This window comes from Musa acuminata, chromosome BXJ3-6, assembly GCF_036884655.1.
Source record: "Musa acuminata AAA Group cultivar baxijiao chromosome BXJ3-6, Cavendish_Baxijiao_AAA, whole genome shotgun sequence".
NCBI lineage: Eukaryota > Viridiplantae > Streptophyta > Magnoliopsida > Zingiberales > Musaceae > Musa > Musa acuminata.
In genome coordinates, this window is record NC_088354.1 from 33,276,813 (window position 1) to 33,292,694 (window position 15,882).

Genomic DNA, 15,882 nt, shown 5'->3' on the forward strand with positions numbered 1-15,882 from the left:
CCTTACCTTAAAACAGGAGCTAGAGAATCAAATCGAGGAAGTAGATCAAGTAATTGAACTCGAAGCTCATTCAAGTCATAAAAACGAACTAGAAATTAAAGATGCCCATATCAATATTATGTGTCTTATTCTCTCTATTACTAATTATTCCAATGAATAAAAAATGAGAAGCAACTTTCATACATTTATCTAAAGCGGAGAAGGAACTTGGAAATTAATTATTGATACGAGTAGCACTATAAATATAGTCTCAAAATCTATTATCAAGAGACCAAATGTTAAAGTAAAGTTACATATGACCCGTTCAAAATGGCATAGATTGACAAAATCATTTTACCCATGACCGAAAGATATTCAATACCAATCAAAATGAGCGATTATCCAGATGAGATTTACTGTAACATCTTACCAACGAGCGTTGCTTATATTCTTTCAGATTGACTATTGTTATATGACTTTGATATTACTAATCATGAAAGAAAAAACATATATGCCTTTTGATACAAAGGTCAAAACATCATCATGCAATTAGCAAAACTATCAAAAAAAGATAAATCAGAAACTCTCCGGTTTATTCCATAAGCCCAAAACACTAAGAGATTCTATTTATTGGATCTAAATCTTTTGAAATAAAGAGTATTGATAATAAATTTTGTGTGACATTACTAAAGAAATTCTTAACCCTTTTATTATTCTTACAAGCGGCAATCCTTCCAAAATATTGATTCTCTCATATAGGATGACACGGAGGTCATTCTTTATTACTATCTTATTACATCTGCTATTAATATTACTCAACACTTTCTTATCCAATGATGTGATTCTTTAACTTTCGATATCACTTGGATTATCGTAGAGAAACTTTGTGACTTTGTACTAAACTTATTAGATCAATATCTTACGTTTACTCTCCGAGATCAAGTTTTTTATCACCGGAGAAAATGACGGAGAACCATTTAGCTTTATAAAAAAATTTAAAAAGATTTATTTTAGGCAAAGAAATCAACAAGTTATCATTTAGTTGGTCTAAAAATTTTAATAGTCGTGTTTAAAATTGAAAAGTCTCTTGTATTAAGTACACTTATTTATTATTTAAATTTTTTAAAGTCACATTATGGATTCCTAAAAAATATTAATTTTTTAAAAAAATATTATTGAAAATTATTATCTTTATTAATTTTATGAAAGCTCCTCAACCCTTATTATTCAACTTGTCAATCGATCTAACACTTTAGATTTAGATGAAAAATTCTTTCTTTTAGTCTTTTACCCTTCTCTTTTTTACTATGATGCTCTTTTTTCTCTCTCAACTTTTTCTCCTCTCAGTTTTGCTATGCATCACAAGCCTTAACTTGAAATTGAAATCACGATGAGGATTGATAATTATACCAAAGTCTCGAGTACTTAACTTTCTATCTGATCTCGAGTACAAACCCTATTAAAAGAAATACTCAAATTTGATTTAGAGACCCAAATAATCGGGAAAATTTAACCTATCTGTAAATTATTTACCAAGTAATCAAAGGAATATGTACAATAAAGAACTTGACCTATGTTTTTCTAGTCATTGATTCAATAGAAATCATAAGGAAATGAGGCAAAACTAACACAAGACTAAAATAAAAAATATATATAAATAGTATAATTTATGAGTATGTAATTTTAGTCCGATAATTTGTCATGAAACCAAGTCACAGAATCAAGATTCTTTATGGTCTTAGCTAAACAATTAGCATTATAACACTAATTGGTACATAATGGACACTTAACAAATAAAAGGTAGGATGAGGAGTAACTAGATGTTGGGAAAAACTATTATAGTGGAATAATTCTTTTCTCTTTTTGCATATCAAAATGAGTTTCTCATCAAAATTTAAACTTATTACCAAATATAAATATTTATTAATCAGAGTAATATAAATAGTAGAACAATGAATCAATCACAAAGTGAGACATCGATTTTTTACGTAGAAAACACAATGTAAAAAAAATCATGAGACCGTAATCCACTTCAAATCTTCACTATCACCGATAATAATAATAAATTTATAATATTTTTTTTTTCTAAAATAACTAAAGGATCATAATAATATTGACATATCATTATCATCATAAAAATTTAGGTCTCACCAAATAAATATATCAGAAAAGCATATCTGAGAAAATAAATTGTAGATCGACATCGTTAGGATCGTAGAGTTTATTGTAAAAATTTTTGACATAAAATTTAAGTCAAAACCGATAAAGTTTAACGGCTCGATCTTTTAATAAAATTCTCAAAATATTAACTTTCTCTCTCTTCTCTTTGTTCTTTTTCTGCGCCACTGTTTCCCTTTTCGTTCGCACGCCTCTCGCTGCGCACGTCTCTATTCTCTCTCTCTCTCTCTCTCTCTTTCTTTTAGTAAATTAGATTTAAACTCAATTCAGTAAGTCCACCTATAGGCCGAACGCAACACGAGAGGTGTGTCACAAGTCAACTCCAACGGGATGAGGACGTATGTGCAAACATCAATTCAAGACAATGCCTGTCCGCTCACTGCACTCGACAGGTCCTCCCATCAGACATCTTGGTGCCTTGTTGACCAGGTCACCGATCGAGTGCCATTCTGAAGAAGGAAAAGATCGGTGGATGTGGAGCAGAGGAACTCGGAAAAGAGCTGAAGCTCTTCGATTCTCTGTGTAGAGAACACTCCTCAAAACTATTTCACCAGCCTCTGCATCCGTTGGGGGCTCCCAGCCAATTAACCCACACCACAGCACCGTTCTCGATGGTCGATCAATGTGTAATCGTCTTAGCTCCAGGCAAGCTTGGGAGACGGTGTTCTTCTAGAGAGATTGGAACTCACTGTACACCAACTTCAATGAGTAGTAGTAGCGTTTAGTTTGTTTATAGGCAAGCAAAGTCCTAAGTTACTTACAGACCTTCCTAACATTGAGACAAGCACACATTACGATGAGTCCTACAATGGACTCAGAATCACATATTCTGTATTAGAATTATATATATATATATATATCATCCTACCTACCTTGTTATATATTTCAAAGCAAGGTTCGTCGTATCATATCGTACCGACGTTTCGATCCGGGTTCGGTACGGTACGGTACCAGTATATCGGGCGATATATCAGGACGTACCGAACGATACACCCTGATATACCGAATAATTTTATATTTTTATGTTATAGCAGTGTTATAGTATAGTACTATAGTACTGCTATAGTGCTACAGTAAAATACTATAGCACTGTAACGATACCGAGTGATCCGTATACTGATAACCTATCGGACCGATACGTACCATCTGATATGGACGGTACACTTCGATATAACATACCTTGCTTCAAAGTCTCCGCTTCGTAGACTCGACAAAGCCAACAAAAGGAGCTACTCAAGATACTAGGAAGTGGGCACTTGGCGTAGAGTACGCCAAAAATAGATACGAAAACGGTCCACGTGGACCCGCATGTCCAGAAGTGGAAAGAAACGCCACGCCACGGTTTCTTTAGTTGCCTCTCCAACGTGCGGACACCGCCTCGCTCTTTTCCTCATAATATATCCGACATGAAACGCCAAGACGACGCCAAAGACGAAGCAGAGAGAGAGAGAGAGAGAGAGGGGGGAGGGTCTGGGAGAGAGACTCTCCCTCGCACTCTCTCTCGGGAACGGTGAAATGCTTTCACAATGTCTTCCTGATCTTTGCCCCCATTGCAGGACACGTCTTTGGTCGGACATCCCCAGATTACTCTCCTGTGATGGCCTTTTGGTGGGTTGATCCGTAGCTTGTTGATGCTGAGTGGAGCGATCGATCCCTACCTTCGATTCCCTAAGGTTGAGTTTTCTTCCTGCTTTGGCCCTCCTCGTTACTCTTGAGATGGTTTCCTTGCTTTGGGTGAGGGGTTTTGGTGCGTTTCCTGTAGTTTCTGTTCGACTGCTTGGAGCAGAGATTGGGTTTTTCTGCATGCTTGATAGGGTTTCTTTGTAAGAATGTGGTGATTGGGATCTTATGAGTTACGAAGATGTTGTAATGCGGTTGTGCTATAGAGCGATGATGATTTGGTTTGCATTTGGTGATGATCATGCGAGGGGCCTTTTTTTTAGGTTGAGAATCGAGATTATGTGCTAGAATTTGGGATTTATGAAAGATTTCCCTTTCGTTTTTCTTTCAGACTTGAATCTAAAATGTCTTCTTTTTCTTTTCCATTTCTGTAAGAACATTTCCTTTTTTCCTGTGGGGAGGCAAATGCAAGGTTTACTCCAACCATTTGTGGTCTGTAATGGCAAGTTTCTGTAGATGTTTTGCTTGTTGTTTCCATTTCTATATAGATGGGTTTATTTAAATGTTATCATGCATATATAGAGTATATAGCTGTGTTGATACTAATTATTGGGGTTTGGTTGGTTCTCTTTGTGTAATTTTTCTTGTCGAATCTGTAATTCTCAGGAAAAGTGAAAGAAATCTTTCCCTGGTGATGTCGATTAGATGAAGTATTTTGGATTAGTGATTAAGGTAACTTGATCACAAAAGTTTAGGTTTTTCGTTGACATATACAATCATTTCTATTGTGGACAAGTATTGTCAATGACAATGCCAGCATCAAATGTGAATAAATCACTTGTATCCAAGGAGGAACAGATGTTGAAATTGCATTTTGGCAAAAAAATCATGAGTTTGGCGGGTGATGAGTTTGAGGATTCCATTCCGGAAAATCAGATATTTGCTGAGATTTTCTTGGAGTTTGACGAGAATGGTGTCAGCAAAACCAATGATGCATTCGATACTGGGGATTTTAGACTAAGTGAGGATTCCCTGAGTAAAGTGCTTGTTAACACCAGCTATGAAAGTGGCATCTCAGCGAGTTTATCTCTTGAAGAGTCAACTGAAAATGCTTTCAAGCATGAAAAGATGAATCTTGAGCATGGACAAGAATGTCCGAAGAGCAGTTTCTCGTATTGGGCTAAATCAGATGTCCATAAAATAAATTTGAAGCAGATGAATCTTTCATTTAGCCAGCATTTAAGCTTCAAGGATAGTGCTCAAAGATGTAATAGTGTTTGTCAAATAAAACCATGCCACATTGTTGAATCTTTCGATCAGAGTATCAAATCTAGCTACTATGTGTTTGATTCTGTGGATGTTTTCTGTGACCTCAGTGATGAAAGACAAAGTACACAGAAGCATAATGGAAATACAAATGCTAATTTAAACAGCTCTCCTTGTCCTCAAGAAGATCATGCTCCTACAAAGTTGATGCCTGTCACACCTGTCACTACCAAAGAGTTGCCTCTGCCACTGACGTACATGAACATAAAAAAGACATTGTTGAATACCCCGAATTCGAAGACAGTCGATGTTGGAGGAAACAGGGCCTTGCCGACAGATCTGTCCACCAGTCTTCGTTCACATGCCCATCACCTCTTGATGGATGCTGGCTGGAAGATTTGTATTCATTCAAGGAAAGATGGACGCAAATTTGATTTAATTTATTATCCACCAGCAGAAGGAGCTCAACTATATTCACTTAGTAGAGCTTGGATATCATGTGGTGTCAAGTTATCTGCAAATACTTCAAATATAAGAGAGGAAGAAAGTGGAAGAGTATGGACTGATATCAATGCATTTTCTGGAGACTTAGCAGATGTCCTGGAGTTCATCAAAATGGAAATTCGGCACCCTGAAAACTCCCTGTCTCTTCTGCAGCGTTGGGTTCTTCTTGATCCATTCGTGGCTGTTGTGTGCATCAATAAAAAGATCAGTGCCCTGCGAAAGGGAACTGCAGTAAAAGCAGTAAATAGTATGACAACTGTTCTCGGAGGAACTGAAAGTTTGGGCTTACTGAGGAGTGATGTCAATGGGGTTCAGCATAATTCACGTTCACTATGCAGTTCAGAGCGGAGTCTTCTTTCAGATATTGTGTCTGATGGCAAGAGTTCTGCGCTAGGTTGTCCTGCTCCTGATTTAAGAGACAAGCGTAACCGTCACAGGGTACGCCAAGAACATTTCTTTAAGGCAAGTGCAGAAAGTAGAAGCATTCGAAGCCTCGATGGACAAAAATGGAAAGGATGTCATGATGCTAGGGATTTGCTTGGCAGGGATTCCAAAGCATCATGTATGTTGCATAAATTAAACCTATCATCTGGCGTTCCCAAAGTGATCCAGAAAGATTCGTGCTTATCTAGTTCACTAAGACTCCCGACAGAAGCTGCAAGCCAGAAAAATGAGAAACTGTTCTTGAATAAAATCCTTAGTGCTGATAGTCCTAACAAACAGACAGTAGTTCATCCTAAAGAAAAGAGATCACATCAAGATACAGACAGCCTCTCTAAGAAGGCACAACTTGGTCGTGTGGACACACAGGATTTTAATGCAAAGGAAGTCACTGAACAGCACAGATCAAGTTGCTCTAAAGGAGGTCATAGAGTTGAAAGTTCCATGGAATATCCAGTTGCACATGAGAATGAAGTGATAGACGAACGAAAGAGAACCTCTGGTAGCTATGGTAACTTATCCACAGCAAATCAGTCATCTCAACATCAAATGAACGAGCAACGTAATGTATTGCTTTATCCTCCAGGGGGAACTTTGTTTTTTACAATGGATGATAACCAGAGGGAACCACTATTAGCTCACTTGGTTACCACTAATGCCAATGGCAGCACAAATATCCATCAACAAGTGCAACCTTTGGTATATCAAGCAAACCTAGTGACAGGAGTTTTTGTCGTTGGCACTAACAATAATATGTTATATAATGTGGGCTTTCCGGTCTATCAGGGAGTTCTAAATCCAGTGAACCAAGATGGCCTTGGGGCGACTAAAGAGCTGGCAACGAGGAGCACTGAAAATGAGATAGTTCAGCATAAAAGGAAAAAACAGAGAATTTCCAGAGCTTCAAAATGTGAAACTAAGCAAGCATTTGAGACTCCCTTCGTCACAAAGGCACAAAATAAAAAGAATATATCAAAGACCAAAGAAGCCAAAATGGGTGGCCAAACTGCTATAGCAAATCCACCCAGTCAAAACTACGGAGAGGTTGTCGGATTTGATGGAGATGAGATATCAGAGTCCAATTCAGGCTGCTTAAAAGAGTCAAGTCTTGAAAAGAAGAGTTGCAATGTTTCAGAAATTGGAAAGAAGTATGCTTCTCCAACAGTCAAAACTAGTTCTAGGATGATACATAAGAATACTGCAAAACTGGGAGTAAGAGCAAGGAGGTATAACAAGGATGAGAGGGGTTGGCCTATAATGGATTTGGGGGATGGAGGAGATACATTGATGAAACTAAATCAAAACGATGTGCTTGAGCTTAGGTTGTCTGAAGGTGATAGCAATCACCTTGGAATGAACTCACAGAAATCTACCTGTTGCAGATCCTCCCACCCTAGGAACTCATCTGAAAAGAAAAATGTACAGGAGCAGCTTCTTGATTGTACAGAATCGAATAGTATGTTGTATAACATTAGCATTTCCCAAGAGCCCCATCGTGAAAGCTGCTTACATACTTCTGTGATTCTGCCTGATGGCAAGCTTCCATTTTCTGGGAACAACCTCGAAGTTAGCAAAGTAAAGAGGCCAGAAATATTTAAGGAAAATAAGCAGAAGCAGCAGAGTAAGGGTCACGCCAATGATGATGATCTTTTTATTGCTACTATTGTCAAACGAAAAGGATGCAGGTCTGCTAGTAGAGAGATCATTTCAAAAGTGGGGTCATTGGATGCATCTGAAAAGCTGAGAAGTCAAAATGGAGATCACAAATTATTTCAGAACAATGCAGGAAAAGGTGGAAAGATAAGCAATGTCAAGCGCTCCATAGGACGAAGAACAGTGTTGTGTAGGTTGATTGAAATGGGGGTCATATCTGTGCGTAATACATTCCAGTATTGTGAACTAAAGGATAGCACGGTGGTAAAGGATGGACGGGTCACTAAGAATGGAATTCTTTGTAGGTGCTGCAAGAAGTTCTTTTCAATATCCGAGTTTAAGCTTCATGCAGGTGACATGCTCCAAAAACCCTGTTTGAATCTTTTCCTTCGCTCTGGTAAGTCATACGTTCTCTGTCAACTTCAAGCTTGGTCTCTCGAGTACAAAACAAGGAAAGATGCTATTCCTGTGATGGATGACGAGGAGACTGAACAAAATGATGACACCTGTGGACACTGTGGCGATGGCGGTGAATTAATATGCTGTGATAACTGTCCCTCTTCTTATCATCAAGCATGCTTACATTCAAAGGTTTGTCCTACACTAGTCCATTTTTGTTTTGCATATTTACTGTTTTATCTGGTATATGTATCTGTTCTGCATATATAGATTCGACATATAAGCAGTCAAGTATGCTTATTCTGTTTGTTGATGCTTTTCAAGGTTTTTATGCTTGATAAGTCATTAATTACATATCTTAGATCTTGTTATTTTTTCAATTTGGTTATAGATTTAGAAAATTTCAGCTTTTTGAATATTCAGATTGTTTATGTCATGCATGTTTTAGCATCAAACAAATAAGTAAATAAATGATTGTTGATTTGAACATTATGCTTATGGAGTTGGGACTATAGTTCATAAAGTCAAAATCAGATCAAATTGATTTGTTGTGGTTTAATAAGATTTAGTCCGATTAGGTAAGCAGGACTGGAATTGGTGTGAAAAAAGGAGGAATCACATGCATGTGCAACCCTTTCTCAAATAGTAGTAAAAAGGTACTACTAGTCCAAGATCAAACCAAATAAAAAAAGAAGAAATCAAGGTAAAAAGAAAAACACTTACAGATCTTGAATGACACTTAGACTTCAGCCCTATTGACTTGAATACTAAGACTTGGATTGATCTACACATCTAGATGTCACCTATTTATAGATATGAAAAACAAGAGTCCCTAATCTCTACAAAAAACTCTATCTAATCTTATTTAAAAGATAAGACATCAATTTGAAATATTTCAAAATACATTTTAATTTTTTAAACTAAGAATTTCTTATCTTTATAATTATATCTAATCTTATTTAAAAAGTAAAAATATTTATTTGTGATCTTCCAAAATATACTTTAATTTCTTAACAATTGGTCCAGAAAATAAATTAAAAATGAGAACAAAAATAAAACCATAAATAAGGAACTAGAAAGTATTAGAAAAACAAAAAAAATTATACTAGAGCATGAGATGCATAAGTTATTAATTGTTGTAAAAAATCTTACATAACTTTTGGCTCCTGGGGCAAATTATGCATTGTCATCTTTTCCCAATTTATCTTCAGCTTAAGATAGAAAACTAGACTCCAAAAGCATTGAGGAAATTATGTATTCATATCATAACAACATGAAAAGAAAACCATAAAACTTATACTAACATTTACATTGGGTTAGTCTAGACACTAGGATCTAAACGACTAGGTGTCCTGGTTCTAACATCATTGAAAACCTTAGTGCCTGTTAATATCCTCCATAGATTGTTATCATTTTCTTCTTTCCTAAGTAACTTTTGTGTACACATCATTCTAGTTAATCATCCAACACAATCTTAATATATTAATTAAACTACTTTAACCTTTTCCTGAAATATATTCTTTTATCATGTTTGTCTGTAAATGTTTATCTTTCTTCACAACCTTTTATTTTCATGCAGGAACTTCCAGAAGATAGATGGTATTGTCCTAATTGCATTTGTCATGTATGTGGGGTTGTAGTTAACATAATGGAGGCACCAAGTGCCATGGCCACTTTAGAATGCTCACAATGTCAACATCGATGTAATGCTTCTCATTTTCATTTAAGTGCTCCTTTTATTTTCTGTACTAATTTACTTTATCCTCCACCGAATTATCATAAATATTTTGTTTTATCATAGATCATTGACTTCCTAGTTAGAGTTTTGATGTGCAAAGAGCACTATCTAGTTATTAAATTAAAAATGCTTTTGTTATGGCAGTAAGCTAATGATGCAATTGATCATAAATATAATTCACATGTTTTTGCTATCAACTTGTTTCTTTTATTTTTTATTTTTTCGTCCTCACGTATTGAAGTTTACCTATAGTTCTTATTAGTTCACTTTTCTTGTTTATTAAATTTGATTAATTCGTTGGGAAGCATAATAGCTCATTTTTATATTGCTATTCCAACATAATTGCTAGATTAGGACCAGGACAAAATACAATGTTGAGGACGGCAATTATTGTTGTATAAATTGCAAGACATACCACCAGTATGTATAAATTGCATCAGAATTATTATTTTTGCATCGTCATTGCTGAAATTTTATAAAATCTATCTTGTAAGAACTTCCAGAAGCAATGCTTTAAACTCATGTTCGTTTATATTTGCTAGTTTATATATGCTTTGCTCCCCACTAAATGTTCACTACCATTACAGACCATGAGAAATGCATAAAAGAGAAGGTCACACGTTATGAAGAAGTGGCATCTAGAACTTGGTTTTGTGGAGTTGACTGCCAAGAGGTATGTTCCATTTCAAACTTAATGATGTGTCTAATCCATCTGGCATAATCTGTCAAGGAATTCATCAAAGCTTATTTATTTTGTAGACAAAATCTATGATTGTAAAAGTGGTAATTTATGAAGCTAAAAAAAAAAGAAGGGTTGATGTACATTCAAATAGTTATGCACATAAGCAAATTGTCTATTTGCAGTAGTTATCCTTTGTCGCCGTAGCTCCCTGCCGTCGTCAACCATTGGCTGTCGTAGCTGCTCCTTTGCTCTCAGTGACTGCCCTCATCACCAGTCTTCCTTCCTTTCCCCTCCTTTCCCCTCCATCGCTGCCCCTTCCGCTTCGTTCCTACACCCTCCATCATGGCTCCTTCTCCGGCCACTCTCTTCGGCTGCCACTCCATCCTCCCCATTATTGTCTCACCCTCACTGTCTTTCAAGGTGGTTAGGACTCTATCATGCTGCTTATAGTAGTCCACCTGGTACCAACTGGTGCTAACTCATACTGACACTCGGTATACTGTATGGTGCTCGCATTTTACCAGTCTGGACATCTACTGGTATGGGTACCAATAGAGATTTTAAATCTTGGTTAATATTATGAATTTCTACTTCTACTAGATACATTCCTTGAGGAGAGGTTGGATACCGCCATTTGGAAGAAGACAACCCTGAATATTGTGACCAGATGATCTTGGGTTGCCCTATTGGGAGCCGAACCATAGAGGTCCCTTCAACATTTTCCTTTTAGTTTTCCCTTCTTGAAGCTCTCGTGAAAGATTAGAAGTTTTTTAACCAGACATTGACTTCTTCTTGGAAACTCAGATTATTAGGTGGAGTTAATGATAGGAACAACAGGTGACCTTAATTTCAAGGTAGGCAAAGCTGACACTAATATTGATATGACTGCATGTTTTGGTGGCTTGTAGATTGACCCTCTACTGGACCTAATAGTGCATGGTTTAGAGCCATCCTTGCTGCGCATGTCGTTGGTCTCTCTCTTATAAAGGAGAAAACTGCTGATGTATTCTTTCCTCTTAGGTAGAGTTGGATAATATATCACAAGAATTCATGTGCATCATGAGATAGTTTTGATTTTGTTTTTCTCAGATTACTCCATACTACTGGCTCTTTTATGCCTCCTTTGTTTCTGGCATATTATTCATATTAATAATATTTTAATCTATGATTTCTTTTCTTTCTAATTAAAACATCATTTCATTTTTCTCATTCTCTCAGGTTTACCTAGGTTTACGTTCTCTTGTGGGTGTCATGAACTGTGTTGGTGATGGGTTCTCATCAACAGTTCTTAGATGCAATCATGGTGATAAAAAACTCCAGTCTGCAGAAGAAATTGCTGTAGTGGCAGAATGCAACATGAAGTTGGCTATTGCCTTGAGTATTATGGAGGAATGCTTTCTACCCATGGTAGATCTAAAAACAGGAATAGACATGATTCCACATATCTTGTACAACTGGGGGTAAGGTTCTCATCAGTTCATATATTTTGAGTTGAATTTTTCATGGCAGAATGCTTGAGCCACTAATTGTATTTTGTGGTTTTGTTGTAAAATGTTAGCTATTTGTCAAATTTATACCAAAAAAACTACATTGTAGCTGTTCCAAGATATTCTTATTCCTGCTCTGTAATGGTAGCAAGCAACACTGTCCAACAAATTTGAAGTGGAGATTTGCATTGTTTTTTCTCTTTTGGTTTTCATATTTAATGTACTTTTAAAGTGGAACATTTTTGTTGGAAACATGCATTTCAGGTCTAAACTTCCACGCTTGAACTATAAAGGGTTCTACACTGCAGTGTTGGAAAAGAATGATGAGCTTATCTCTGTAGCATCCATCAGGTACTTCTGACAACAAAATTTTATCATCCTTGTAACCAAATTTTATCTTTCTTAATTAATACTTGTGCAGGAAATTAAGTTATCTCTTATGTGAGATGTCTTTTGATGAATGTTAGTTTTGATGGTAGAGTTCTCTGATAGTTTACGTTTAGTTCTCTTGTTTACAGACTAAATTTCCTGTTAACAAAGAAATATCTTAGAATTATTGAAGTAAGAGAATTGAAGTTCTCTACACAAAATTTAATAAACAGACTTAAAAAGTTTGATCAATGTCAACTATACAGAGCAGCTTTGTAGCAGCCAAAAGCAGATGAGAAAGTAGGCTGTTTCTATCAGGTAAATCTAGGTTTACCTAACAATTACATAGAAATCAATTATTGTTTGGGACATTGGAATTCAACAAATAGAGGACAAAGTGAAAACGTTGAAGATTTAGGCAATGTGGAGACACATGCTCACACATGGGATACCCATATTAGCAAAAGACTTGTAGCTAGGATTTGCAGCAATAAGAATGCTTCTGGTAAAATCTTTTCAGCAATTTAATGTCATGAGGGACCTAGTGAAAAGTATTGCTATAGAATAATTCTAAGCTCCAAAATGATATATTAGACTCATAGACTGAAGAAAAGACTCGCTGATCAATTAAAATTTTACAGTCATGGAACTGGATATTTTCTACTCATAAATATTAGATGTTACATATTTTATTGCTGAAGATTTCTAAATACAAAGAATTAAAAGAAACCTATTACTCTCTGTAGGATTCACAGTGTTAAGGTCGCAGAAATGCCTCTTATAGCAACTCGATCTGAGCATCGTCGCCGAGGAATGTGCAGGCGCCTTTTGGCAGCAATTGAAGAGGTATCCATTTTTATATCTAAATTGATCTAAATTATTTAGATCTGAACTAGTGCATATTGATAATACTAAAAGAGAGAGCATACCGGTTTGTATCATTTTTCATAATTATCTGCTGTGGTTTTTGCTTGAGGACTGTTCAATGCCTCTATGAGGCACATTCATTTCTGTGGTACGTGGCTCTTTCTGGATTGGCTTGTGTTCAAAGACTATGTCCTAGAACAATTCCGTAACTTATTTTTAAGGTTTGGTACCAAGAGTCTTTAGGCTTGCTTCCTAAGGTCTACAGGGTTGCTTTTCTCCATGGCTTAGCTATGCTTTGTTTAGTTTTTCTTTTGGTACCTTGTTCACATGCTTTTCATAATGTTCTGCATTGTGCATGGAAAAGAGTGCTAGATTTTCTTCATGGATTTTGTTTGATCCCTCTAGTAGCACAAATGAAAAGTTCTCCAAATTCTCTATTAAAATTTTCCTGGTACACGTTTGCTCGTCTTTAATTAGCAAAATGATAGGTCAGCCAATGTGGTCAGAAGACTCAGAACTAACATAAGCTGCGCAAGGGTCTGTTTCTGTGAAACTTGTAAGCAGCACTACTAAAATGAACCATATGCATACTACCTGCACATATGAATCAGTTACATTCTTGTTCTTCTGTAATTCTGATATTTTCTTTGGCTTAATGTTATACTATTTAAATAGTTTCTATTTTGGTTTTTATTTCTTCTGCTTGATATTAGTTGATTTTTATGCAATTTTTTAACTCTTGACTTTCTTCGAGACAGATGTTGAAATCTTTGAAGGTTGAAATGCTGGTTTTATCCGCAATTCCTACTTTAGTTGAAACCTGGACATCAGTTTTTGGGTTCAAGCAACTTGAAGATACTGAGAAATGGCTACAAAACATCGATCTCATGTCATTTCCAGGGACAGTGTTGCTGAAAAAGAGCCTATATGATGCAACAACTAAAACATCAGGTCCTTTTCCCCGCTTGATCTGTGTTTTGACATTATTTTTTCTCCTGTGACTAGTTATTCAATTTGTCCAAGTAGACTAAGAATATTTTTCTAATAATCAATCAGAATTTGGCCCATTGGTCAGTTGCTCTCTTTCTGCAATCAGCTTTCAGGTTCAAATCTTGTGGAATGTGTTTCCCAAGTGATTGAACTGGCAAGTTATATTGCTGTGGCCATGTTGGCCCTGTCTCATACATAATAATAACTATTAGTAAATGGTTTACGACTTTACGTTCTAATGTCCAAAAACTTCACATAGGCTACCTCAGGACCAAAACATGAATTTTATTCAAGCAAAGATCAATCTCAAAATTTTGGCACTTGTGATGAAAACCTGCACTCAAGTGCTCATGATACATCTAAACGGAAAGCAAACATGATTGTGCCATTAGAAGAAATGCAAACTGTTCATTTTAGAAATATATAACCTTGTAAAACTCATTTCATGACTGCTAAACATAACCGACAAGGTAATCTTAGAAATGAAAGAATCTACAGGTCGAGTTTAAAATTCTCCAACAAAGTTGAGTTTCTAAGACTCTTCTGCAATATATTCTGATTCTGACTCTTTTATCTCTTCCAGATACCAATGATGAAGTCCCAACCAGGCCGAGTTCTAGCGGCATGCAGGGAATGATGAAGGACGGAAACAGCCAGGAATGGTAATGCAGATGCCACAACAAAGCATGGTATAGAATTTGAATATGTATGAAGCTAAAAACACTTGATTCGAAGCATTTGTGATTGTAGATGTGGAGTTTAAAGTGTTAAACAAGCTGAAGCTTCGACAGTAGTTCGGTCGGCCAGTTTCCACAGGATGCTTCCCCAGAGTACATTGGTTCTGATGATTTTGCCTTGACACCAGTAATCACCTCCAGTGCGCTTGTGGTTTGTCCCTAAGAATGGAGCCCTTTAAACTTGAGCTGGTTATATTGCCATGACATACTTTATGCATAGGCATTATTGTTGCAGAAAAGAAATGCATGGATCAAGAATGTGGTAATTGAATCATAAAATATAGTGTGGTAGTTTCCTTGGCAAGTTTTCAGTTAAGAAGATGGAGATATCTTGAGAGTTTCCTGCTGGAATTATATACCAGCATACATGAAACTAATGTGCATGACCAGAATATAGCTGAGATAACAGGGATCTTCTTTGGAGAAGCTGCAATACATGAGTGAACCAATTGAAGGCTGCTCATGTTCAAAACAGGTGTGTGTATTCAATGCAAGCCTTGGGGGTACTGTGGATGTCGGTTGCATGATATGAAACCACAGATGATTGATATCTTTGGTCACAACTTAGGGCAAATTATCATCAGCAAAGATTTAGGGTTGACCACATAAACGCACTAATAATTGAGATTAGACTTAATTACTTGAGAATCCCATAACCAGTGATCCCAAGTAAGTTGATTGGTGAGTTATGTGCTAATGTGACCACATCACATAAATATGCCCATAATAAGTGAATTTTGACTACCTTAAACTCATCTCTCAACCATTTCCACCTCAAACTTGATTGATATAAAGGACCCCCTGATTCGATTCAAGTAAAATCCATTTGTTGTCATCTAAGAATTCTATCTGTGGCTTATTGACAAATTTTACCTACATGTTCTTAAATTGACTAACTAATATAATTCAAACTTAATTTAGATATTTCTTGCATGGAGAAGGGGGTAAAAGAAAACAGGATACAGTTTCATA

At 36.2% G+C, this 15,882-nt stretch overlaps 1 protein-coding gene across 2 annotated transcripts; it reads left to right on the forward strand.

Moving 5' to 3' along the window:
* Nucleotides 1–3,601: 3,601 nt before the first annotated feature.
* On the forward strand, nt 3,602–15,221 carry LOC103989782 (increased DNA methylation 1-like). Of its 2 annotated transcripts, XM_065155371.1 has the most exons (10): nt 3,602–3,830; nt 4,444–8,232; nt 9,620–9,743; nt 10,366–10,451; nt 11,679–11,920; nt 12,212–12,298; nt 13,063–13,162; nt 13,942–14,134; nt 14,757–14,835; nt 14,924–15,221. In XM_065155371.1, coding segments are annotated over exons 2-10 (4,563 nt in total). In that variant the 5' UTR covers nt 3,602–3,830; nt 4,444–4,581; the 3' UTR covers nt 14,925–15,221. The 2 variants fall into 2 exon arrangements, with proteins under 2 accessions (XP_065011443.1, XP_018682361.2); XM_018826816.2 differs by having other exon boundaries at nt 14,757–15,221.
* The last annotated feature ends 661 nt before the right edge of the window (nt 15,222–15,882 follow it).